Raw genomic sequence first — 25,594 nt, 5'->3', positions numbered from 1 at the left:
AAGGCAAGCAAATTTAAAAGTCATATACAAAAATTTCCAGTCTTTCACATCACAGAGTTTTCTTTCTTGAGGTACAGAGACCTAAGAGCCTAGTGCAAAGGAGTTATTTCATGTGGGCATAAGACCTGGGTTCAGACTCTAGCTCTCCACTTATTAGGCATGTGGCCTCATATATATTACATCATCCCTTGAAACTCAGTTTTCTCATCTGAAAATGGTGACTGTCATCTACCTCCAAGGATCACTGCACTACTAACTGCACATAATACACTTAAACATTGTGTCTGACAAAGACTAGGCATTCAAGAAATGCAAGCTGAATTATTATGACGACTCAAAGTTTGTAAGATTTGTGATACATTTAGAAAAAGAAATTATTAGTTAAAAAATGTTTCTGGTTGGTCCAAGTAGTTAATGTTTACAAATAGCTCATTTCTCTAAAAGCTCAAATTAAAAAAAAAAAAAAAGATGAGCACAATTAGACCTATTTCTATAATCTAATCATAAAACAATTTTTAGCAGCTAACCCTAAATCGCAGAACAAGAGGATAATATTGAGCTATATGCATTTTGTTTTTATAGAAATTACAGCATTTAATGAGTTTCAACAGAGAGAGGTGACAACCTAATCCTATAATCTCTATTTCAGAATGTAAATACAAATGAATCTTAAATGCTAATTAATCTCTTCACCTTGTAAGGGAACTAATCCTCCAAGAAGATGGAAGGTGTCATGGAATTTTTAGTAACAAAAACCCAACAGGTACTTTAGAATCTGCTTCAGTATTCTGAGATAATTTTTATTTCAACAGAACCATGGGTAATTTAGACAGGAATAAAATGACAAGATAATTTCTGTTACTATTTTAAAAGCATTACAGATGTCAGGTAGAAAGAAATAGTGGGAAGAAATTCAAATACTGTTAAATAAAACTTTCTTCTCTGTATCATTTTATAAATAAAAGGGCATCCCTGGTGGCTCAGATGGTAAAGAACCTGCCTGCAATACAGGAGACCGGGGTTCAACCCCTAGGTCAGGAAGATCCCCTAGAGAAGGGAATGGCAACCCACTCTAGTACTCTTGCCTGGGAAATCCCATGGACAGAGGAGCCTGGCAGGCTACAATCCATGGGGTCACAAAGACTGTTAAATAAAACTCTCTTCTCTGTATCATCTTATAAACAAAATAGCTTAGATTTGAATCAGTAAAGTATATTTTGAAGGGTTTATATTGTACCAGCCAAAAAGCCTTAAAATGGACTCATTCACTGGTCTTAAAAGCCCATGTCTTCTTTGAGTTGTGGTCTTAATATCACTTGCTTTATTTCCTTATGACTGATTTAAGAAATCATTATATGAAGCTTCTTTCCTGCATCATTTGGGAAATCCACCATGTCACACTAGACGTCACACGACAGAGTTTATTTTATAAACCAATTTCAATGCCGATTTGACGTGTCAAGAATACACTGTCCCTTATTTAACAGTGACTGCGTTTCCCCTTTTGTCCTGCTGTCTGAAGATTCAGAGCTAAATTCAGTGTTCAATTTCACTAAGTATCCAACATCAAGTTCCTGATACATCCATTTCTCACTTTCTTATCAATAGCTTCTGTTGTGACATTAAAAACTTAAAAAATTTTAAGTGCCCCTTTTTTACATTTTTATTTTGAATTGTTTTTGGGTGGCAGGGGAAGCAAGCATAATTGTAAATTATAATGTATTAGTATCAAAAGAAATCTTATTAAACAATTATTCTTTTAATACAATTTTGTTTAAAATAAGGCTCATTGACAAAAATAATTTTAATTTTTCCTACTGATGACTTTAACTGGCATGCTCAATAAAACTACTTTTATCATAAATGAATTTGAAAAAATATTGAAATAAGTCTCTCAAATTAGACTCAGAAATTCATAATCAATCTGAGAACACTGAAAACTGCTTAAGCATAGGTATAGTTTCCAACCAGCACTGAGAGCAGACACAGAAACCAAAACCAGACAAAAGTCACATATAAGAAATAAGGCAGAAAAAATACAAAAACAAGTAAAAAGGGAGGAGACCTCATTTTCTTTAAACTATTTTCATGTATGAATGAAAGCATATATGGTATGCTTCATCAGTATATACACACACATGTTAGAAATAAATGGTTTAAGACAAAGAAATAGCTCTTATGGTCTTAGAATACAATTCTATGAAGAAAGTATATTAAAGAAATACGATGTTTTTTCTTTGGGGAGAAAGAGGAGGCTAAAGAAAGACATTCTTCTTTCATGGTATTAACTTTTCAGCATACTGAATAATCAAAAACTATTTGTACCTAAAAGGAACTTATTATGCTAGGCATCTAACTAAATTTTTAATTTGGCATTTGTCTTGACAAAGAACACATGATTGGTTTTTTGGATCAAATTTGTATAACTGTGGAATAACATGGACAGAGGATTTTCAATCTTCTGATAAGAATGGAACTTTCTTTAGATGCCACAAAAATCTTTCAAGCTTTAGATGATATATGTTTTAAAATCTATGAGTGCTCTAACCCTTTGATGGCAATTTAGCTTAAATTATCTAAAAATTCTGAAATGTAGGAAGAATTGAATTATCTCATTCTTCTTATGAAAATAAATGCTTGAAGATATTTTAAGAATGACATACACAATAGGCACAGTTTTGGCTTGAACAGATATAGTTTTCTTAAACTATTATATTATCTTGTGAAGTAATGGCATAGATTTAAAAAACAATAATCATAATAATAGTTAAAACTTATTAAGTTCTTCTAATTACGTGTCAGACACTGTCTTAAGGCTTTTACAAGTATTAACTCATTTAATATTAACAAACAATCCTTTGAGATGGATACTTATTATTATCTTCACTTATAGATGAGAAAACCAAGGCCAGAGAAGTTGGAGCCCGGCATTAAGTGGCAGAGACAGACACTGACCCCAGGCAGTATGGCTCTGTGATGAGACTCAGGAACAGTCAAACATTCAAAGCCAACTTTAGTGCTCAAATTCAAGTTCTAAAAACAGGTATACCTAAACTAGGCTGACACAACTTCCTTTGTGAAGGATAGAAAAGATAGGTATTCCAATTTTCATACTAAACTTGGGTAGGTGGCAATTTAAGAAAATCTAGTTAAATTATATGAAGTGTCTTCTCTCTTTTAAGTCTATGGGCAGTTAAAGTATAGGGATGCTGTTATTCCAGATATGATATGTGAGGAAATAACAAAGTAGGAGTAATCAATAAATATTTCCATAATTGCAATGATTGAATCAAAGTATATTTTACTCATGAATCCAACTATATTTTAAAACTTTATACATAAATACCCTCTACTGTTTTAGTTTGTTTTAATAGCCATTTGCCTCAGTAAATAGAAAAGTATAGCCAAGAAGCTTTACATAGGATGGAAATAAATAAGATTTAAAAGAAATCTGAAAAGAGGAAATGATAATATAACAACATTCAAGGAACCAATAAGGCTAAAAAACAATCCAAAATATTCCAAAACTAAATTTCTGCCCCATCCCACAGTACACAACTATTCAATGCCACAAAATATACATCAACGTAAAATAGTATGAAAAGCTCCCTCCCTTCAAAAAAATATTCCCTCTCCCTCTTCCAAAGAAAAGCATTATGATCTGAAAACAGAAGTATTTGTTTACATACCTCAAACATTCTAGCAGCAGTACACCTCACAAGTGCTGACGTATGGACAACACCATACCATAAAACCGTTAACAGTAACTCATGGTAAGCTGGATTTGCACTGCAAGGAAAAAATCAATGCTAAAAGTGAGAGCCACCGTGTCTTACTGGGGTACTGAAAAACTCTACCTTTCTGAGGAATATTAATGACAAAAATATTGGCAAAACATATAGAATTATTTTCTTTGGTTTAATAGGCTATGTCTAAGATTCTTTAAAAAAAGGAAGTCACCTTATACGACTACAAACTTTTAGCATATTCAGGAACTAAGTTTCTCTAAGCATGTGCAAAGATGATAGACATTTCAATTCTTTGATAGTATAAAAGTTAAAATTATAAAAAAATAAAGTAAAATAAAATTTACTACTTATGAGAAGAAACACTGGACTAAGAGTCAGATGGGTAAGTTGTAACCTTAGTGAGTCTTAATTTCTGACATCTATAAACACTGGGGAAACAGTACTGTCCTATATATGCCATATGGTTGGTATAGGATCAGTTAGGATAACCCAAATCAAGGATAACTCAAACCACCATATGGAAGGGTTAAGTTGGGTGTGAAGCTTATCCAAATGTGGGAGTGTTATTAATAAATACATAAACCTGTTTTTAGTAAAGAAAGAGAAGAAACTACTTAAGCAGCTAGTTGACGTGATTATGATTTCAGTTCAGTTCAGTTCAGTCACTCAGTAGTGTCCGATTCTTTGTGACCCCATGGACTGCAGCACGCCAGGCCTCCCTGTCCATCACCAACTCCCGGAGCTTACTCAAACTCATGTCCATTAAGTCAGTGATGCCATCCAACCATCTTATCCTCTGTCGTCCCCTTCTCCTCTTGCCTTCAATCTTTCCCAGCATCAGGGTCTTTTCCAGGGAGTCAGTTCTTCACATCAGGTGGCCCAAGTATTGGAGTTTCAGCTTCAGCATTAGTCCTTCCAATGAATATTCAGGACTGATTTCCTTTAGGATGGCCTGGTTGGATTTTCTTGCTGTCCAAGGGACTTTCAAGAATCTTCTCCAACATCACAGTTCAAAAGCATCAATTCTTTGACAATCAGCTTTCTTTATGGTACAACTCTCACTTTCATACATGACTACTGTAAAAACCATAGCTTTGACTAGACTGACCTTTGTTGACAAAGTAATGTCTCTGCTTTTTAATATGCTATATAGGTTGGTCATAACTTTTCTTCCAAGGAGCAAGTGTCTTTTAATTTCATGGCTGCAGTCACCATCTGCAGTGATTTTGGAGCCCCAAAAATAAAAGTCTGTCACTGTTTCCATTGTTTCCCCATCTATTTGCCATGAAGTGATGGGACCAGATGCCATGATCATAGTTTTCTGAGTGTTGAGTTTTAAGCCAACTTTTTCACTCTCCTCTTTCACTTTCATCAAGAGGCTCTTTAGTTCTTCTTCGCTTTCTGCCATATGGGTGGTATCATGTGCATATTGAGGTTATTGATATTTCTCCTGGCAATCTTGATTCCAGCTTGTGCTTCATCCAGCGCAGCGTTTCTCATGATGTACTGTGCTGCTGCTGCTGCTGCTAAGTCGCTTCAGTCGGGTCTGACTCTGTGCAACCCCATAGACGGCTGCCCACCAGGATCCCCCATCCGTGGGATTCTCCAGGCAAGAACACTGGAGTGGGTGATGTACTCTGCATGGAAGTTAAATAAGCAGGGTGACAAAATACAGCCTTGACATACTCCTTTCCCAAGTTGGAACCAGTCTGTTGTTCCATGTCCAGTTCTAACTGTTGCTTCTTGACCTGAATACAGATTTCTCAGGAGGCAGGTCAGGTGGTCTGGTATTTCCATCTCTTGAAGAATTTTCCACAGTTTGTTGTGATCCACACAGTCAAAGGCTTTGGCATAGTCAATAAAGCAGTTCAGTTCAGTTCAGTCGCTCAGTCGTGTCCGATTCTTTGCGACCCCATGAACCGCAGCACGCCAGGCCTCCCGGTCCATCACCAACTCCTGGAGTTTACCCAAACTCATATCCATCGAGTCAGTGATGCCATCCAGCCATCTCATCCTCTGTCGTCCCCTTCTCCTCCTGCCCCCAATCCTTCCCAGCATTAGGGTCTTTTCCAATAAGTCAACTCTTCGCATGAGGTGGCCAAAGTATTGGAGTTTCAGCTTCAGTATCAGTTCCTCCAATGAACACCCAGGGCTGATCTCCTTTAGGATGGACTGGTTGGATCTCCTTGCTGTCCAAGGGATTCTCAAGACTCTTCTCCAACACCACAGGTCAAAAGCATCAATTCTTTGGCGCTCAGCTTTCTTCACAGTCCAACTCTCACATCCACACATGACTACTGGAAAAACCATAGCCTTAACTAGACGGACCTTTGTTGGCAAAGTAATGTCTCTGCTTTTTAATATGCTATCTAGGTTGGTCATAACTTTCCTTCCAAGGAGTAAGCGTCTTTTAATTTATGGCTGCAATCACCATCTCCAATAAAGCAGAAGTAGATGTTTTTCTGGAACTCTCTTGCGTTTTCAATGATCCAGTGGATGTTGGCAATTTGATCTCTGGTTCCTCTACCTTTTCTAAATGCAGCTTGAACATCTTGAAGCTCATGGTTCACGTACTGTTGAAACCTGGCTTGGAGAATTTTGAGCATTACTTTGCTAGTGAGATGAGTGCAACTGTGTGGTAAACCAGGCAAATCAACTGGAATGGAAAGGGAGCCCAGTGATCTGGCTTTCACTGGGACTCCTTTTCCAGTCTGGGGCCACTAAATTTTCTTTGAATTTGTACTTGATTTTATGCCTCCAGCTGCTTCAAAGAAGACATATCCTGTCTGTATCCTCTACCTCATTCTTGTACTGCAATGTATTCATTGCAAAATATTAAAATATACAAAAAAAAGAACAAAAAAATCTTAAGTAAAAAATCAAGAAGTTTTGTGTGTATACTAATCTTTATTTAGACTAAAAATATGTAGTCTATAAAACCAATTTAAAAACTTTCTATAGCTTTTAAAAACTATAAGCTATTATTTTTACCCCAGTTCCACAAAAGAAGCTTTCAGGCTATCAAGAGGAGCATGAGATAATGAAAGCAAGGTCATTACATCTTCTAAGAATCCGATCAACAGCTTTCGGTCTTCTTCCTACAGAGGAGAGAGACTGATAATGAATTTCCAAGCAATCAAGTAGAACTTAAAAACCATCATTTCGTATCTACAATTAGAAAATTTTATCAAATAAGGGGAAAATATCCTAATTTGGAAGCATTTAATTAAAGATATTTATTAAGCATATCTACGATCACAATGGTATGGGGACAAATACTATTCTGATTCATAGATTTAGACCTGAGCTGTCCAATATGGTAGTCACTCACCACATGTGGTAACTTATACTCAAACTAAAGAGAAGTAAAATAAAAGATTCAGTTCCTGAGTTACACTAATTACAATTCAAGCTGTTTAACATCCATGTATGGTTACCTCACTGGACAACTCACATACCGATTACTTGCATCGCTGCAGAAAGTTTGTTTCTGGTTTGGAACATAAAAAGGTATATTTTTTAATTAAAATTCACTTTAACAGTTTTACTTCCCATTAATTTTGGCTGTAAATACTTAAATACAAGCCACTAAAATAGTTATCCTCCTAAGAGTAGAAATTGATATCTGAGAAATTATTAGTGGTGAGAATTTGCATACTTGCTGAAATATAGACCATTGTGTCCTTAAAAAAAAAAGTCACACCTTTGATTAAAAAATTATCTTTATTTTTAAGCTTTCTTTGACAAACCATTATTTTAATAATCAGAAAATATTTCTTTCTTTTTTTACACAGCACACTATGGATAAATTTCTTAGAAAAAGCAAGTCTGCTCAATTAAAAAGTTAAAAAAGATAATTGTATGTTAAATTATCCAGAATCTGTGAGGGACAGAATCTGACATTCTATCAGGAAATAAATATATAATAAATTAGAGTCAAATATTTTGTCTTTAGGGCTATATTATGTCAACAATAAATGGCTTCTATATATATCAGTATCAATGCTTCCTGATGGCTCAGTGGTAAAGAATCCACCTGCCAATGCAGGAGATGCAGGTTTGACCCCTGGGTCAGGAAGACCCCTGGAGAAGGAAACGGCAACCCACTCCAGTATTCTTGCCTGAATAAATCCCATGGACAGAGGAGCCTGGCAGGCTATAGTCCATGGGGTCACAAAGAGTTGGACATGCTGAGTGACTAAAAAGGCACATACATCACTAGATCCATGAGGAAGACTGGATTACCCTCTACCTTTTCCTTTGTGGTCAGGCTCACTTAGAATGAGGTAGAGATAAAGGACTGACAAAAGTGACTCAGCATCACTTTTGTGTCACTGAGCCAAGGATGACACAGCGGGTTTATAACACGCCGCTCTGCTCAGTGAGGAGTGGAGACTTGGACAAGCCACCGTTAGAGCTATGGGGGACGGAGATCTCACTCGTGTTCAGTTGCTTACCGTATCAGAGGATCCATAAAATTTGAAAAATAAACTGTAAATCTGAAAACACTTAACTGTGAAGTAACAGCTATAAAATATACTGCTAAATGAGCACGAATTCTTTGATTTGAAATTTACTACAACACAATTTCTCAACTTTGAAATTTCAAAACAAGTAATACTGCTTATGTACTTGATTCAAAATAGGCTTTGTTTATCAAAGCAACAAGGACAGTTAATTTACCTTAATAGAAAATTTTGTTTAGTAAGAAAAACACTGGCATGTGCTTCCTTCAGCACTGGCAATCTATGATAGCCACTCAGTTCTCATTTGGTAAATAGTAGAAAAGCTCTTATCTCTTTAGATATTTGGATTTCACACAGTGACTCAAAAAATATGTCTATATTGATTTATTCAATAAATCTATTCTCATGGACTACTATGAGACAAACCTTGTGTTTCACACTTTACCAAGCCTTAAAATATGTATTTCATATTTATTACGCCTTAAAATACTATTTATGGTCAAAATCAACATATATAGCATACTTACTGCCCAAGCTTAAAAATGAGAGAGGAAAATACTGACGTCACATTTGTTATTCTGTTGGAAGAGCTTCCAAAATTAAAGAGGAAAATGGTATTCATGCTGTTGTGCCTGGTAATGTGCTAGGACTTAATCTCCACAAATTTAAGGACAACAACAGATGCAATCTGTTAAGGTTACATGACTTAAAATATTCTAAACACAGAATCCTCTGTGTATGCGTATTATGAGGTAGTCTGAGAAACTAGGGTAGAAAAGTTAAAAGAATACTGTACTACTTTAACTGAGTTGGAGCTTCTACTGCAAGATATCTTACGATATTGTAGAACTACAGTTTAATATTATAAGATGGCTCAAATCTGTTTTGGAAGAAGAGTGCAATAAATATGAATGGCTATACTTTGAATTCAAAAGGCAAAAAAAGTTAGCAATTTGTGTGGAAAATTTGGGGGAAAAAGATCTTCTTTTATTTGCCCATTCTAATTCCTTTTTAAAACTTAATTTGGAATTATTTTATTGTTTTCCTATGATTACATTCAGATTAATTGGGGGAAGTGGTCAGAAATACTACATAGGAATTATTGTGTCATAAATTTCTAAAAATGCTTTATCTTGAGTCCATATTTTCAACTCACAGGTGGGACTGCCTCACACTTAAAGATGACTGATACGCCTTAATACACAATGTGTTTATTTAAAACAACGCTAAGTGGAGTGAGGCGGTCTGTTACACTGGTGACCACCGACGAACCCACCTCCTGGTTCAAGCTCTCAGTCAGTGTCCGCTGTTTTGAATCTGGGTTGGACCTGTGACTTGCTTTAACCAACAGAATACAGTAGTAGTGATGCACTAATTTCAAAGCCTAGGCTTCAGCCTAGCAGATTCTGTTTCTTACAATTTTGGGAGCCCTATGCTACCACAGAATGAGTCTGGCTCTGCCACTGCACAGGACCTGCGGACAGAGAGAGGCTCTAAAACACACGGAGACTAAAGCTCAGCCACCCGTCCAGGAGCCCCCCAACCAAACAGGTGCATGCAGCCGCACAGCGACTACCAGCAAGAACAGTGGAAGAGACGCCCAGCTGAGCAAAGACCATTAGCAATAAAAGAGTTATCATAATCCTTCATGTTAGGGGATTACAAAATACTTTGCTAAAAATGATGAAACAGTATGTTAACAGCATTTTGCAGTTTGCTTCACCTAACACATGTGCTTTGTTTATTAATGAAAAAATTATCATGAAACACAAAGAAATTGCTACATAAGTACATCTAACACTTTCAAACAAAATATCAAGAAGCATACAATCTCTAAATTTATTTGTTCAACAGAGATAGTCCTCAAGAGACTATTATCAAAATATGCTTTCTACTATAAATTATTTATTGAATAAGAAGAATAAATAAATTTGTTCCTTATTGATGGGTATTATTTTCACTTATAACACATTAAAAGACATAACATTAGCTATCTTTCTAAATAGAAAGTGCTTTTACATTTTCCAGCCAAAGAATTTTTCCCTTACCTGAATATAACACGTAAGGACTCCTGTTGCATAAATGGGGACAGTAGCTTTAGTGAGGACCCCATTTCCTGCTGAGGAATCTAAAAGTCAGAAAAATAATTTTAAAAATATGAGTATGCTTTAAATGTAAAGCAAAAAGTCATAGTACAAGTTATATTTTAAATTACAATTGGTTATAAGGCTTACAAATAAATGTTATCATTATTTTAAAAATACTTTGATCAAAACATACATATCCACTGGTGGTTGTGAAAATGCAACTTAATACTTTTCAGAGCCATTAGCATACACAATTTTGATAGATGGGAAAAACTTTAATGACCAAAATGAGACGCTATACTGTTACTTGCATGAAAGCGAAAAGTGAAAGTGAAGTCGCTCAGTGGTGTCTGACTCTTTTCGACCCCGTGGACTGTAGCCTACCAGGCTCCTCCATCCATGGGATTTTCCAGGCAAGAACACTGGAACGGGTTGCCATTTCCTTCTCCAGGAGATCTTCCCAACCCAGGGATTGAACCCGGGTCTCCCGCATTGTAGGCAGACGCTTTACCGTCTGAACCACCAGGGAAATTCTTTAACGCTTTCCCAAGTGGCCATATAAGCATATTTTACTCAGCTGAAAGGAGACACCTATATGTATTTCACCTGCTTCTAGACCTGAGACACTGCCTAGTCTCTAGTATTCGCCTGGCTCCAGAGCTCTTCCTGCCTCCTGTACAGGAGTTTTTAAGAAGCCAGACAGAATCCTGACTATTTTCATGGAGTAGGGAGGCTAAATACAGCCTGGGGAGAGGGGAAAGCATCCAACCACAGCTGAGTGTCCTGTGACGACTTTAAGACATCAGATTTTCTTATGCAGCATGTGTAGACAATTTTTTAAAAAAAGGTCCAGAGATGATACGGCAGTGGCTATTTATAGCACCAACAGCTCTCACTAACTGATGTTAGGCATTATTTGAAGTACTTTACATTTGCTTTTATGTACTCAAACTTTTAAAAATTACTTTTTTCTATTCTTATATGGTTTTATATTCTTTTCAGAAAGTAGTACATACAGAATTCAGTTGAAAGCATGTATTTAACTGTCTTGAAAGTATTTTCACCCAAAAAGAATCTATTTTCATATCAATTAATATTTGAGGATTTTTTTTCTCTTGGCAAGAATAATTTTATTTTTTGGGGAGTACTGACGTTGGCTGAGTGTGACTATGGTAGTTGAGAGGTAAATCTGAGGCTATGAACATAAGCTTAAGTTGAATTCATACATATAGACTGTATATAATCACCTCGTAACTAATAATTCTGAAAGCCATCATCACCAGAATGAATAATTACCTAAACAGATAATACCAATTTTTAATTCCAAGTAATTAAACCATTAAAAAGCTATTAAATATAAACTTTAGGAAGCATTTGTCAAAAAAAAAAAAACAACTCACTGACATTTTCAAACTTAAAAGCAATCATTTATTCACTCTCTAATTACCTCTGAGGACAGACAAAAATGGAATTTTCCAGATGACTCAAATCAAATCACTAAGGTAAGACTGAGATAACAATTACCTATACATCCAAAACAGCCAAGTTAAAATACAAATCATGGGACTATACATTTTTGTCCTTAATATTTTTCACAATTCATTCCTAGAAATCAGAAAAATACACAGGGACATAAGATCCACACATAAAGGAGTTCTTGGTGCTATAACCAGACTTCTTGAGACAGGTAAGTGAAAACTATGAACAGAAGGGCTGGCGCTGCCCATTAAAGCCTGTAGTTTCTTAAAAATCTCATGTTTCATTAAAAAAAATATATGTATATCTTACATTCTATTCAGTTATACTTGTTTTAATTTTTAAAAGTTCTAAGTAACTAATTATGAATAATATGCTCTGTATTTTTTCCTTTTTAGTATTTCAATTGCACCACTTCAAATCTCCAAGGGTACAAGTAAGTACACAGTCTGAGAAGGTCAGGCTTAGGTCAGTTGGATTACAGTGAAGGTAGATATTACTACCCCATGGCAAGGACATTAGACGTAGCAGTGTTGTAAGCCCCAGAACCCCATAGCACAAATTCTCCTTTCAAACTGCACTTGTTAGTTTAGTTATACAATTTGCATATAATGAATAAAGTATTTTTCTGGAGTAAAGAGATTTAATTGTTTTTAAAAATTATAATGCACAAACTTACCAATATTTTCTTCAGACAGCCTTAAAATCTCCTGGAACTGAGGTTTTACCTAAGCAACCCGAAGAAAAGATCCAGAAAGTCTCAGGTTCTACAGACCAATCAATGGTTAAATAAAATGTTTCCTACCATTGCTACTACTACTTATTTTTAAAGACTCAAGTAGTCAAAAACATAGCAGTTCTTAAAAGCCATAGGAAAAAAGAAGTGTCAAGTTTCTGAAAACAACATCTTTTTAGAGATAAAATATTTAAAAAATCAATTTAGGTCAGCAAGTTTTCTGAAGGGCCTTTAGATTGCTTCACTAAATTAAAATAATTTCCAAGGTGACTTTAAGTGTTTGAAATTACTATCTCCCAAAACTGAACTTGATGATAGAAAGGGTATTTAGGCAGATATTATATGATTAAAATTGTTGAAAAAAAATGTTGTGTATAAAAGGAATGAAAATGAAATTCCATTCATTTAGGATATTCAGTAAGTAAGATACTCATTATGTTATATCCATTGGCTTAGATTAGTCTTTAACTTTTATAAAATTTAATTTTAAACATGAAAGACAGAATTTAACATTAAAGTTAAAAGTTAGAGGAAATGCTTATTTCAATTTTTATTTTTAACATCACCGATTTAGGCCTCTGAAGTCAACCACTTAAGTGTTAAAGTGAATTCCTATTGCTTTTGTAAGAAAAAGTAAAATAAATAACAGTTACTTCTTCTGGAGATGTCAAACAGTTTTTGCCAATAGTGATTCACAATAAAATCCAATCATACTTAATAATTAGATGTTAATGAATGATTTGGTTTCTCCTACAGTAACATTAAGCTCTGGTTTTTGCCCTCCTATCAATAGGTCAGGCATATTAATATGCAAATTCCATTTAAACTGAGATGTAGACCACTGTGAAAAGATTAACCTACAGCATCTGATGTGCAGGAGTGAATTCATTTCACACATGAGAAGATTTAAGCCAGACACATTAGATGATCTATTTGAGGGCACACAGAGGCCACGCCCATTCTCTGAATGGGTCCACCACACCCACCACACCCGTTATGCTCCAAATGTTTCAGAAACTACAGACTTAGTGAAGAAATGCCACAAAATTTTTACCTTTTAAATGTCTTAACATACAGCAACTACATCTTTATAAGGTTTTGTTAATGCTCTAAAGAATTGGCTCAACAATCTGTTATGAAGATAAATGGGTTAACAGGATTAAAGAAGAAAGTAGGACCTAAGGACTTTTCAATTTTAATATTTAAACAACAAAATAACCTGGTTAGGCGAAATGTGACAGTGATTGAAATATGCAGTATTTATCTCAAGAGTCCACTCTGTTCCAAGAGCACCTATCTTGGAGCAAGTGTTCCATATAAGCTGCTTTCTTTCTATAATCACCTGAGTGATAATGAAAGTCACTCAGTCGTGTCTGACTCTTTGCAACCCTATAGACTATACAGTCCACGGAATTCTCCAGGCCAGAATACTGGAGTGGGTAGCCTATCCCTTCTCCAGCAGATCTTCCCGACCCAAGAATCGAACTGGGGTCTCCTGCATTGCAGGCGGAGTCTTTACCAACTGAGCTAAAAGGGAAGCCCATAATCACCTGAAGTTTTGACCAAAGCATATAGAGGAAATGGTGGCTTCCTGAATCTGTGGTGGATTCAGTACAAGAAGCACATTCAAAGAACTGCAGTGGAGTCGCCTAGCTGATACTGTCTCTGCTGGAAAGCTCTGAGACATCCACAGTGAGTAGACCTTATATTTAAATGTGGATACGGACGAAATTTTGGCTAAATCATTTTCTGAAAATCAATACAGATAAGAATATTTAGACCAGAATTTTCTTTTATTATCATAGTTTTCTAAGATATTAAAAGATAATTAGAATAAAGGAAGGGCTCCTGCTTTTACTTACTCTGCCATAGTATTAATTAACACATTTTTATGTCTTGCATATAAGAAAATATGAAATACAAGTTTTTACCTTAGTGTTTGTAAAAATTTTGCCAAATGTCCGGCAAAGGCGCCAGAAAAATCTGGAGAATTCATGGACACAGGCAGTTGAAGTAACATTAATTTTGCCAACTATTTCTATAAGCTGTGGTAACCTGAATAAGAAAGAAAGGAAAATAGGCAGGGGATACAAATAAATTACTGTTTCCTTGCCAATTTCTGAAACAATCCAAATCTAACAATCTCTTCTGCTTTTCACAGCCAATAAAATTAGAATGCAAAGGAGTTGTTTGGGACCCTTTGAAAAAGTCTTAACTTGATATTCTGTAAACTTCTTAAATTTTAACAGATTGTCATGAAATATATGGAACCTTAATGGCAGAGTTCTAAGTGTGGTGTTAATAAGACTCAAGTCAATGGAGGTGATACTTCATACAAAAGCTTGGCTAACATGGCACCATATATTTTAGACTCAAAAATGGGAAGTCTGGATGTAGTTTATAATCCACTACCACTTTTAGATAATAAGGCAGCAGACAGGTCTTTCTGCAGTAATACAGATGCACCATTTTCACAGAGAAGCAACTACATGTCTACAGGTATATAAATCTTCTCTCTTGAAGAAAGTTACCACAGAGGACGCCAAGTTATGTTTTGTTATTTTTAAAAAAATATTTTGTTATATCTTGTCCCTCAGTTCCCAAGCTAAACATACTGAGCTATCTTCCATTCAAGTAGCTGAGATGTACCCAATGAGCGTGGAGGTGGTCACTTACAACTGATTGACAACCCACAGTAAACTCTCCCAGCCAGTGGTGCCCTCGTGCTCCAGCTGGTAATCATAAAGCTGCAGCAGCAGTGCCAGTTGCTCACGACTTCCGATAATAGTTGACACATCTTGAAGAGGTGACATAGGCCGAGGGAACCTAGTCACTATACAAAACAGAAGCGAAATAAATCATGTGGAAAATGGCAGTTTGGAAAGTTAACAATCTTATCAAAAGAAAAGTAAGGTTCTGCCTCCTAATATCTATTTAGCATATTATAGACTTTAAATATAAAACTAAAATACATTAAATTACTTTTAGAAAAAAATGAAATGTAGTTGACCCCTGCACAATCAGGGGTTAAACTGTCTAACTTATAGTTAGCCCTCTGTGTCAGAGATTCCTCCACACCCACAAATTCAACCAACCATGGACCAGGCAGTACTACAATATTAACTACAGAAAACTATCCATATATAAGTGGATGTGTACACCTCAAACTCTTGTTGTTTAAGGGTCAACTGTAAATTTCTCTTGCACGTGAAAAAATGCAACAAATCTCAAAAATTAAGATTTTATGAGACTAAATATCTAGCAAATGAATACTGAAATGAAAGAGTTTGCCAGTAAAAAGTAAAACTTTATTTATTTTAATTAAAAATTTGCTCCAAAATAAGATCTCAGTTAAAATATGGATTTGAATTTGGTTTTAAAAAAACAAAGATAGTTGTAGATCCACCAGATTGCTTATGTCAATAAATAATAATTATAATAAGATATTTCCTTCAGGGAGTAAGAAACTAATAGGTTGACAGCAGGGAAAAACTGTTTAGTACCAGAGAATAACCTAAAATACATTAAAGCTTGAGCTGAACAGGATTCTTAAGTATTTAATCTCCAATATTAAATGCTTTATTTAGAAAGTTTTCCATAATTCAATAAACATTAAGGAAACAGAAAGTGTTAAAAGCAGTGACCAGTAAGATAAAGCAATATGTAATAATAATAATAAAATTATTATAAATATTATACCCATGGTCTCAAACCTTTAAAAGTTTTTTGGGAAAACTGAAAGAATGACTTTTAAAATTGTGTAAATAAATAACGAATACACATTAGCGTATTTTCAAATTTGAACATATCAATAAAATTTATGATCCTACAGATCACAATTAGATTCTAGGTCTTAGCTGGCTCTTAAGTGAAGAACGCTACCAACAGCTCCTTAACTGTTGAAGAGAAATTCCTAGTGGCCCAACAGCTCCTGCATAGAGATTAACACCCTAAAAAGACACAATGAAGGATGTAGCATTTTCTCAAAGCATATGAATGGCTCAATGATAATCATTCAACTTAAGAAAACATAAAATAAGTTTTAAAATGCTCAAGGACAAAAGTGCGACGGTACTGTCTTCCTATGCTTCCTAAGGTATTTAACAATATCTTAAGTACAGATAAAGGTTGTCCCTTGTTAGTTACAGTCTCTACTTGCCATCCTTACCCAAACCCAGCAAAATAACAGCTGCTATGATTCTTTAATGTATTTCCTTCCCACCAAAATGTCAGCTCTAGGATAGCAGAGATTTTCGTCTGTTTTATTCGTGAGTGCACCCGAAGTATTCAAAATAGGACCTGGCATAAATATTAGCTAGTGTTGTGGAATTTTCATTATTTAAGAGAAAAACAAATAAATCTTCACTTGTAATAAATTGTATCCCAAATTATACAGATGTGCATACAGACAGACATATAGACCCAGCTATATAGACAGACCCTAAATACGGATATATTTCCTCATTCATAGTAAATGTATTATAACCTACATGTGAGTTAACATTAACATTTACAGCTACTATTAAAACTCAGAAGGTCAAATTAAGTCAGTGAGAACTTAAGATTATTTTTGACATGATAAAGACATAATCACAAGGAAAGGTCACATAAACACCTGTTGAGAATGGTAAAGTAGTTTTGACAATTTTCTGTCTAATCTCTAGCATGTGCTTGGCCATAGGTGTCACTGAAGAATTATTTGCTAAGGGATGAATGATAGCAAATGCTACAGGGTGAACTGTGTCTCCCTTAAAAATTTGTATGTTGAAATCCTAACCCCTAGGACCTCAGAATATGATCTTATTAGGAAACAGTACTGTTGCAGATATAATTAGATACGATGAAGTCATACTGGAACAGCATGGACTTTCAATGCAATATAACTGATCTCATAACAAGGGGAAGTTTGGGCACAGAGACACGCGCGCACAGAGAACGGAATGTGAGATGAAGGCAGCGACTGGGGGGATGCACTTACAAGCCAAAGGGAACCCGAGATCGCCAGTAAGCCACCGGAAGCCAGGGGACCGGCAGGAAAGAGCTCTCCCCTCACAGCCTTCAGAAGGGGCCAACCCTGCTGACAACCTGATCTTACACCTCTCGCCTTCAGAACTGAGCAACAACAAGCATCTGATGTTAAAGCACTATGTTTATGTTACTTTGCTATGGTGGATGTAGCAGAACAATGCAGCAAGATAGAAAGAAAAAGGGAATCAGAAAGTCCCTAGGCAGCTAAAGTGCCTTAATGAGTGAAGGGGTAAACCTAAAGTGGCCAAGCTGTGAGCACTCTGTGGTTTATCTTTAAGTCTGAAGTTTGATTCTCCTCAATAATTATAATTTAAAAATATTAAACTAACTCTACCCTATCCATTCTCAATTTTCCAAGTAAAACTGGCATTCTTACAGTATGTACCCTTTTTATGCGATGCTTCGCATATTGTTGGATATACTGCTTCATATCCCAGAGATTACAGTTGGCCCAGTTTACTTTATACGGAAATTGTAACACTAAAAACACTTGACTTTATACTCCTGTTTATTAGAAGCCCATAAGAAATATGGATAATTTCACAAATCTGAAAATCTCATACATACTAACAGCTTGTCTATAGCCATTTATCCTGGGGGGTTAGGTGCTGTGGGGCTACCACGTGCCATGGATCAAAGGTCACTTACTGGTTAGCTGGACTTTGAGCCAAGAAAATAATAGCTTTTGCTATCAATTTCATGTATTCCTGAAAATAAATCATATTTTTTTTTTCTGGGGAAAAAAAAACTGTGCTGCATATGCTTATATTCCTATCAAGGACACAGCAGGAAATAGTAATTATGCTTTCTTTCCCCTACTGAAAATAAGACAATATAGCTGAGGAAGAAAAAAAATACAAAGACAATGAAAATGAAAAGCTTCACAAACTGGCCCTGGTAACTATTAATTCAGCTCTGTTAATGGAAGAAAACACTTACTTCTGATTTACCACACTGAAAAAAAAAGGCTATAAAAAGGCTCTAAATTAAGAATGGAGAGGAACAATAAATATTGTAAAATAACATCAAGAGGCTTATCCATAAATGAAGAAGCCATGTAGTTCACCTTAGGCATCATACAATCTCTGACCATGCAGTTCCACACATATAATACATTTTAGTAATTATGCTGTCATAAAGTGACTTTTGGAGAAGGAAATGGCAACTCAGTCCAGTAATCTTGCCCAGGAAATCCCATGGATAGAAGAGCCTGGTGGGCTACAGTCCTTGGGGTTGCAAAGAGTTGGACATGATTTAGCAACTACAACAAAGTGACTTTTACAATTTTAATCAAAAACAATTCTGTGGGAAGCTAAGCTGTTCATGTTCTACATCTTCCTTCCATAATTTAAGTTCAGTACCTTCTATATGTGGCACGTCACCATGAAGCTTGGCTTTGCTGGAGAAGGGTGCGTTCTGTAGCACTAACGCAAAGAGAGATGGGATCAAGGACTGCAAGGCAGACAGATACATGTGGAGCTTATGTTCATCCAGCCCGTGCTCGCCTTCCTGAAACATAAGCAGGTGGAAGCTAATTTAGTCTCCTGAGAGTATGCATTTATGATGCTCTTCCTTTCGGTGGCAAAACAATAAAACATTTAAGGACATGTATGTTGGCCTCACAGTAAACCTAATGGAGATGACCAAGAATCTCTTCTGAATTGCTCTGAGTATGTGAAAATATGAAGAGCTAAGGCACTGTGGGGGCTTCCCTGGTGGCTGAGAAGGTAAAGAATCTGCCTGTGGTTAAGGAGATCCTGGGTCGATCCCTGGATCAGGAAGATCCCCTGGAGAAGGAAAAGGCAACCCACTTCAGTATTCTTGCCTGGAGAATTCCATGGACAAAGGAGCCTAGTTGGCTGCAGTTGATGGGGTTGCAGAGAGTCGGACACTACTGGTCAGCTAACATTTTAACTTTCACAAGGCACTGTGGATGTAACAGAATCTTTTGTATGGAAAACTTCAGGGTGAACATCAGTCATTTCATTTGCATGGAACTTCTTTCAGAGCTTTTTTCTTTTAAGAAAGTCTTAACTTTTGAAATGTTAGAAGTCAGGTTAAAGATATTAAAGTGATCAAAGGAATTATTTTAAATGCTCAACTGTTAAACCAGCAGTAGCACTTATTATTTTGTCTTTACTTCCAAACTCCTTTCATAGATTTGATGACAATTATATTTGCCAGTATTTAATGCACTTTAAAATAATTCAATGTATAGGTAAAATGCAGAAGAAATTTCAGAAGGCAAGAAAAGAAAGAGGTAATAGCAACCACCACCAGAAGGAGTGAAGCGATCGCTGCGGCGCACGGAGACCGAGCATCCGCGTGAAGGCAGAGGCACAGAGATAAAAGCCTTTAACGCCGCTCAACTCCACTTGGGATGGCATCGTATTACAACAACGGTGTCAGAAATACCAGGTATGTTAGGTTTTTTTACTATCAAGTTCTAAATGAGTTAATTTCTTTATGGAACATTACCTGTGCTGAATACTGCAGCTATGTTTAACAGCAGTGTGGAATTAGCTGTGTTATGGAATGGAACAACAAAAAAACCCGATATGGATAATTCTCAGATAGAAGGGATGCAAATATTAAAAAAAAATACTTGAGAAAAACTTCCTAGGTTTCATAAAAAGTACTCCAGTCTAGCTGTCTATTTATAGTCTTCAATATGCATTTTGAAATTTATAGGGAAAAAAGTTCAATTTTTAAATTAAATAAATGCACATATATACATGTAAGACCATATACAGAGCAGTATATAAATATGCTAAAACACTTTATGTTACGAGTCTTATAAGGATCCTTTCAAATTCAGGGTAGAAAGGGCAGCAGGGCGGTCTCAGGGCCTGACATCTGACCCTGGCCCTGCCATTTGACAGCTGTGGTCAGTTAAACAGTCTCCACACCAAAAACCAAAAGATAATTCAAAGACTTCTAAGAATGAAATAATAGATTTTATTTATAAAATATAGTACATAATGTGTACATAATACACACGAAAGAAACATTAGTTTTTCCCCAGATGCTGAGACTTTTAGTACAAAAGGTAGTTTCATTGTGTTGACTTTTCTTCTGTTCTTTTACTTAGGAAGAACGGAAAATTCATCTTAAAGAAAGAAAATTCATTTTAAAGAGTCAGGGCATGAACGAATGCAGTGAACTAAAGTTAAAACATTTTGACATTGTGTAAATAAGAAAGCTTTGAAGACTCATATTTTAAGTTATCTCTGCGTTCTGGGGACTGAAGCTGATACTTTATCTAGAGTATTTAAGTATTCAGAAGAGATAGGAAGAGGCAGCACTGGGAACAGTGTCTGAGTAGGTGCCACAAAGGTGCTATTTTAGCTAACAAAGTCAGATCGTGCTCTTTCTCCTTCGCTCCAGGCAAGCAGACCTTCCTCAAATCTCCCTTGGCTCCAGACCAATAGAATCTTTAACGGGTAATTAATTAGAATGTTCAGCGAAGTGGTACTTTCTATCTTTGTTTCCCAAACATTCTTTCAAGATGCCTTAAAACATAGCTTTAAAATTTCTATTAAGCGTATAAATAAAGGAAGCATTTACCCTGAGAAGTTTTTCAATCTTCTTCAGCAATGTGGGTATAAGGTGAGACTGTAAATTTCCAAGTTCTGTAGTCCAGGCGGCATAGGCTGGTAAAAATACTTGATGTGTGGCACTAACAACTCTTTCTGAGGGATCACCCAAGGCTGACAGCAACAGTTCAAAACCCTGCCAAAAGGAAACAGAGACAATGCAGATTTAAAACAAAACAGAAGCCTCAAAAACACAATAAAATGTCATAAACATACACTCCAATACATTTAGAAGACATTCTAAGCAAGAAAGAAGCCATTCATAAGCCTACCTGCCCCAATTTCTTTAAAGAAAAATGTCATGTATCCATTGATGGGGAAACCAGAGAGAAAATGGCATGCTTGTTGCCAATTTCCTGCCACAAAGCTGTGGCAGATACTATAAATGAATCAAAACATTTTCTCCTTGAAATTGCAGAATTGAAACCAGGCAGCCAACCTGAACTTCTTCAAGTTGATACACTTGCCATCCCTACTATAGATTATGGGGTATCTGAATCAGAGATTTGGGATATTACACCATTCAGAATTTTATCATGGAATAGATGGGATTTATTCTGAAAAGCATACCTGCTGATATTTGTCTGGGTCATCAATGTATCCCATAATGATACCAAGGCTTTTGATCACAGCTTCTCTTACCAAATCTGCCTTATCTTCCATTAACATTTGTTGCAACATTGAAAGAACCAAGGAGCTACGGATCTCTTTCTGAAATAAACAAGAACATGTTTTACTATTTATTTATACTAGCAGCAGAAAAGAACAGAAAAAAATTACAGATACCCATGTATTCACAATCCAGATTAAATATATATGAACACATTGCTATGTTTGCTTCAAGTCCTTATTTCTGAAACACAGAAGACATTATAGACACAGCTGAAGTCCATGACTCTCTTCCACCCTCCCCCTTCCCCTAATTCTCCTCTCTAAAGATAACATTTACCCTGGACTTGGTATTAATCATCTCCCAGCATATTTTTGTATTTTTACTACGTATGTGCCAATGCCTGAAACCTTCACAGTGTACTTTTGGCAAATCAACAGTCATCACTCTGCCATAAACAGACTCTTCTGTGTAAAATGACTATTCTTTCTATCACTACCTATGGAAATCAGAAAAGCAATGATAATCATAACAACAGGAGGGATTACAGAAATCACTCTGGTAATCAAAACATTTGCCTGGGGTAGGAGTATGGAAACTAAAATCCTGGTGTTGCTATTTTTTTTGAAGAACTGAGGGGGGGGGGGACCAACCACCAGAATGATAAAATGTGAGAGTAAACTTTAAAAGTGCTTACAAAACTGCATGGCTATTTTCAGATGCTACTATTAAATATAATGTTAACTACTATTGCGTTTTAAATTTCATACAACTTTTTCCCCATGGATTCAGCCTAATTAATATCTGAGGTTAGAATAAAGTATCATTGTTTTCATATTCTTGCCCTTCCTTCCCTTTTTTTGTACCATTATTGTAACGATCAATTTATAAAATTCTTTAAACATAAACTTGCTTAGGTCACTTTTACATTTAACAGTTACAATAAAAGGAAATGACCACTTCTGTAAATCTCCAGTCAGTGTGATTTGGTATGCAGAGCAAGGTCTGAAAAACATTTTTAAATAATCTAGTTTTTGTTTTGATTTTTAAAAACAAAAATATATGTAACTATGGAAAAGTTTGGTCACATTTAGGGTGGTGAATATATCTTTTGGTACAGCCTTGTTTATTTTTTAGGTTAAGTACTGCTTCCCAAAGTTTCTTTAAAAGTGTATTAAAAGGGCTTTTTGGTTGGTATCTACACAGGCAATAGGACAGAGGTAAGGAAACTTCAGCTGGGTATTTGCTTTGCAACGATCTAGGCTGAGGTCAACTGTGGCAGTTTCCATATGCTAAGGAAACCCACAGGACAAGTTAGGAGGCTTCACTCCATCTGAGCTATGACTACACTGAGGTTTTACTGCTACCAGTTACAGTGGGGTAACAAGGCAAGTGGAGATTCATGAAGGAAAACATTAAGTCCATTATTAATGCTGCTTAGCATCCTAGTATTAGGAGCAGTGTGGAACACTTTCTTCCTTCTTTGAGAGCATGTGATGTTCAGCTCTCTCTTGGAACAATAAATATAGGATGCTCAGATTCATTCATGGATATCTACCTATAGAATTTATCACAATAAGAAAATCTTCTCTGAAGACAGGAAAACACTAAAAATAAAAGTTTATGCCCAGTTCCTGGTGGAAGTATGGGAAAATAAGAACTTTGATGCACTGCTAACAGGAGTACAATCTGGGCTGTCTTGGTTGGGGGCTATTTAACACTGTTAAAATGAAAAAATGCACATGTCAAGAGAAGCAAGATACAGAGGTTTTAACAATATGTGAAAATTTAAAATGCACAGATTCCCACACAAGGGATATATAGATCATTGTGCAGCGTGGTTAATTCTGAGTAAGAAAAATTTAAAAGATATAAAAATGTAAGCTTGCATATGCATGAATTTTTATTTTCTGTAAGTATTCATTAAAAACCATTAACCATAGATGTATGTCTTTGGAGAGAATGACTAGGGCCAGGGAAATCTTTGATTTTCATGTTATTCTTTTCTGTACTGTCTGAAAATTTATTTTCAACAACAACATTTCTGGGAGTGGAGACTATGAATTGTTCTTGAATTATTCTTTGTATTTTTCTGTAGAAAAAGAAAAGATAAATTTTATTTTTTAAAAAGACAAGTGTCTGACTCTTGGGTTTCTCAGTCTTCACTCACCCTCACACTAAAGAATGTGAGGTAAAGGTAAATGTAACATAAATAGCTCATGAAATGTTGCACAATTCCAACTTTTGTACTCCTTTTAAAGAGCAGTCTTACAGAAATCACCCTTCAAGGCAGGGGTCAGCAAAGTGCGCCCTAAAGTCTCTGCTGCAACCACTCAACTCTGCTGTTCAGTATGGAAGCAGACACAGACAATACACAAGAAACGGGCGTGGCTGCATGCCAGTACAACTTTATTTATAGAAACAGGCTGTGGATTCCATTTGGTCTCCAGACTGTACTTTGTCAAGCTCTGCTTTAAATCAGCGTTGTTCACAGTAGTGACTCCTGATGTCCCCTCTCGCCCCACCCTCTGTAAGCCACCTAGGCGGGCACGGCAGCCCAGCGCGCCCAGTCCTCTTCCAGGCAGGAGTCCCCTGATCATTCAGGAGCTAACGAGCGCCTCACACAGCTTTAGTTTGGGTGGGGAGTATCTATTGATATATAGCATATCAGAAATTAACAATGAGAAATTTCAAAGTATTAACTCATTAAAAACAATAAACTTGTTAAAGGTTAACATGACTAATGAAATTACAATTTTAATGGAAATAACTATAATCAAAAAAAAAAAATACTGAGAGGAATAGTGTTGCTTTATATTGTGTTGCAAACCTCAGTGACGTCTGACTTAAAAGAAGACAGGCAGGATCCTCTTATCTGCTCTGCATTCAACTGTGTTATGCTGCTTGGGTGGAAGTACTTAAGAAAACCTGGCCTCACAGAAACGTGTAACTGAGAAAGGGAGAAGTATCTTCATAGCCTCTTCTGATAAGAACAGAAGCTGTCAAGCTCTGAATGGTGAATACAAGTTTTCCAAAATTCTTGTTCTCATTAGAAGTTCTAACTTTATCACTGGCAATGAAAACTGTCTACTTGTTTTCCTTGAAGTAAGGCTCCATGTCGCTCATCTTCATGAAAATCCTGCCACATACCCAATTTGAATAATCACAGCTTGTTTCTCAGTGGTCTATCAAGTAAAATTGGTGTCCCACGAGAAAAGCAGCTGGGTCCACTCACAACTCAAACTATCTGAGTGCTTTCTTTCTGCAACAGCCATCATAGTTCATAACGCAGCAGAAGGGCTTAATATCAGTATCTTCCAGCTGATTATACATAATATTAAAAAAGAGGCACACTTAGGGTTAAAATTTAGTAGAACTAATAATTTCACTGGTTCACCAAGTTTATTTTTAAGTGAAGCTGACTTTTTGTGGGTGCACAGTAGTGAAGAATATGATCATTATCTGTCTATCTGGCGTCCCTGCTTCGATCAGCGCGAATGCACTGGCACTGCTGCCCATGACAACTTTTGCACCAACAGTGTAACTGTCAACATAGAGAAAAAGACAAAAAATGTTTTAATATTATTATGAAAATAATTTTCATCTCATGGACCTCTTCGAAAGGATCAAGTAACTCCCCAAGGTCCTCAAACCAAACTTTGAGAATTCCTGATGAGGTTTAATACATTTATACTCATGTAAAATCAACGGCTAATGTTCCCCTCTGTCTGCAGTGTTGCATGGTATCAATGTGAGCTTTCTTTATTCGGCTCATTTTCTTCCTTTGTTAGGACAGAATGTGGATTAAAACATACAATAAGACACCTGAAAAAAAGGTTTCTCTAT

The 25,594-nt window shown here is 36.0% G+C and overlaps 1 protein-coding gene across 12 annotated transcripts in view; it reads right to left on the bottom strand.

Moving 5' to 3' along the window:
• RELCH (RAB11 binding and LisH domain, coiled-coil and HEAT repeat containing) overlaps nt 1–25,594 on the bottom strand; it is a 108,806-nt gene that overhangs the window by 25,350 nt on the left and 57,862 nt on the right. For 10 of the 12 annotated variants that reach the window (XR_014074731.1, XR_014074729.1, XR_014074730.1 and 7 more), the window contains 9 exons: nt 21,709–21,849; nt 21,110–21,274; nt 18,904–19,051; nt 15,191–15,347; nt 14,446–14,569; nt 12,458–12,506; nt 10,264–10,343; nt 6,741–6,847; nt 3,690–3,789 (listed from right to left, as the gene is read on the bottom strand). Coding sequence is in view for 8 of the 12 variants with exons in the window: in XM_081562252.1 (XP_081418378.1) it covers nt 3,690–3,789; nt 6,741–6,847; nt 10,264–10,343; nt 12,458–12,506; nt 14,446–14,569; nt 15,191–15,347; nt 18,904–19,051; nt 21,110–21,274; nt 21,709–21,849 (1,071 nt within the window). In the remaining 4 variants the exon portion in view is untranslated. The remainder of the gene's footprint in view (nt 1–3,689; nt 3,790–6,740; nt 6,848–10,263; nt 10,344–12,457; nt 12,507–14,445; nt 14,570–15,190; nt 15,348–18,903; nt 19,052–21,109; nt 21,275–21,708; nt 21,850–25,594) is intronic. The other 2 variants (XM_081562255.1, XM_081562257.1) reach the window with 2 other exon arrangements.

The sequence above is a fragment of the Giraffa tippelskirchi genome, chromosome 14, assembly GCF_054371585.1.
Source record: "Giraffa tippelskirchi isolate mGirTip1 chromosome 14, T2T-mGirTip1v1.2.pri, whole genome shotgun sequence".
Taxonomy (NCBI): domain Eukaryota; kingdom Metazoa; phylum Chordata; class Mammalia; order Artiodactyla; family Giraffidae; genus Giraffa; species Giraffa tippelskirchi.
The sequence above is the reverse complement of the archived record's forward strand: the minus strand, read 5'-3'. Positions and strand labels throughout refer to the sequence as shown.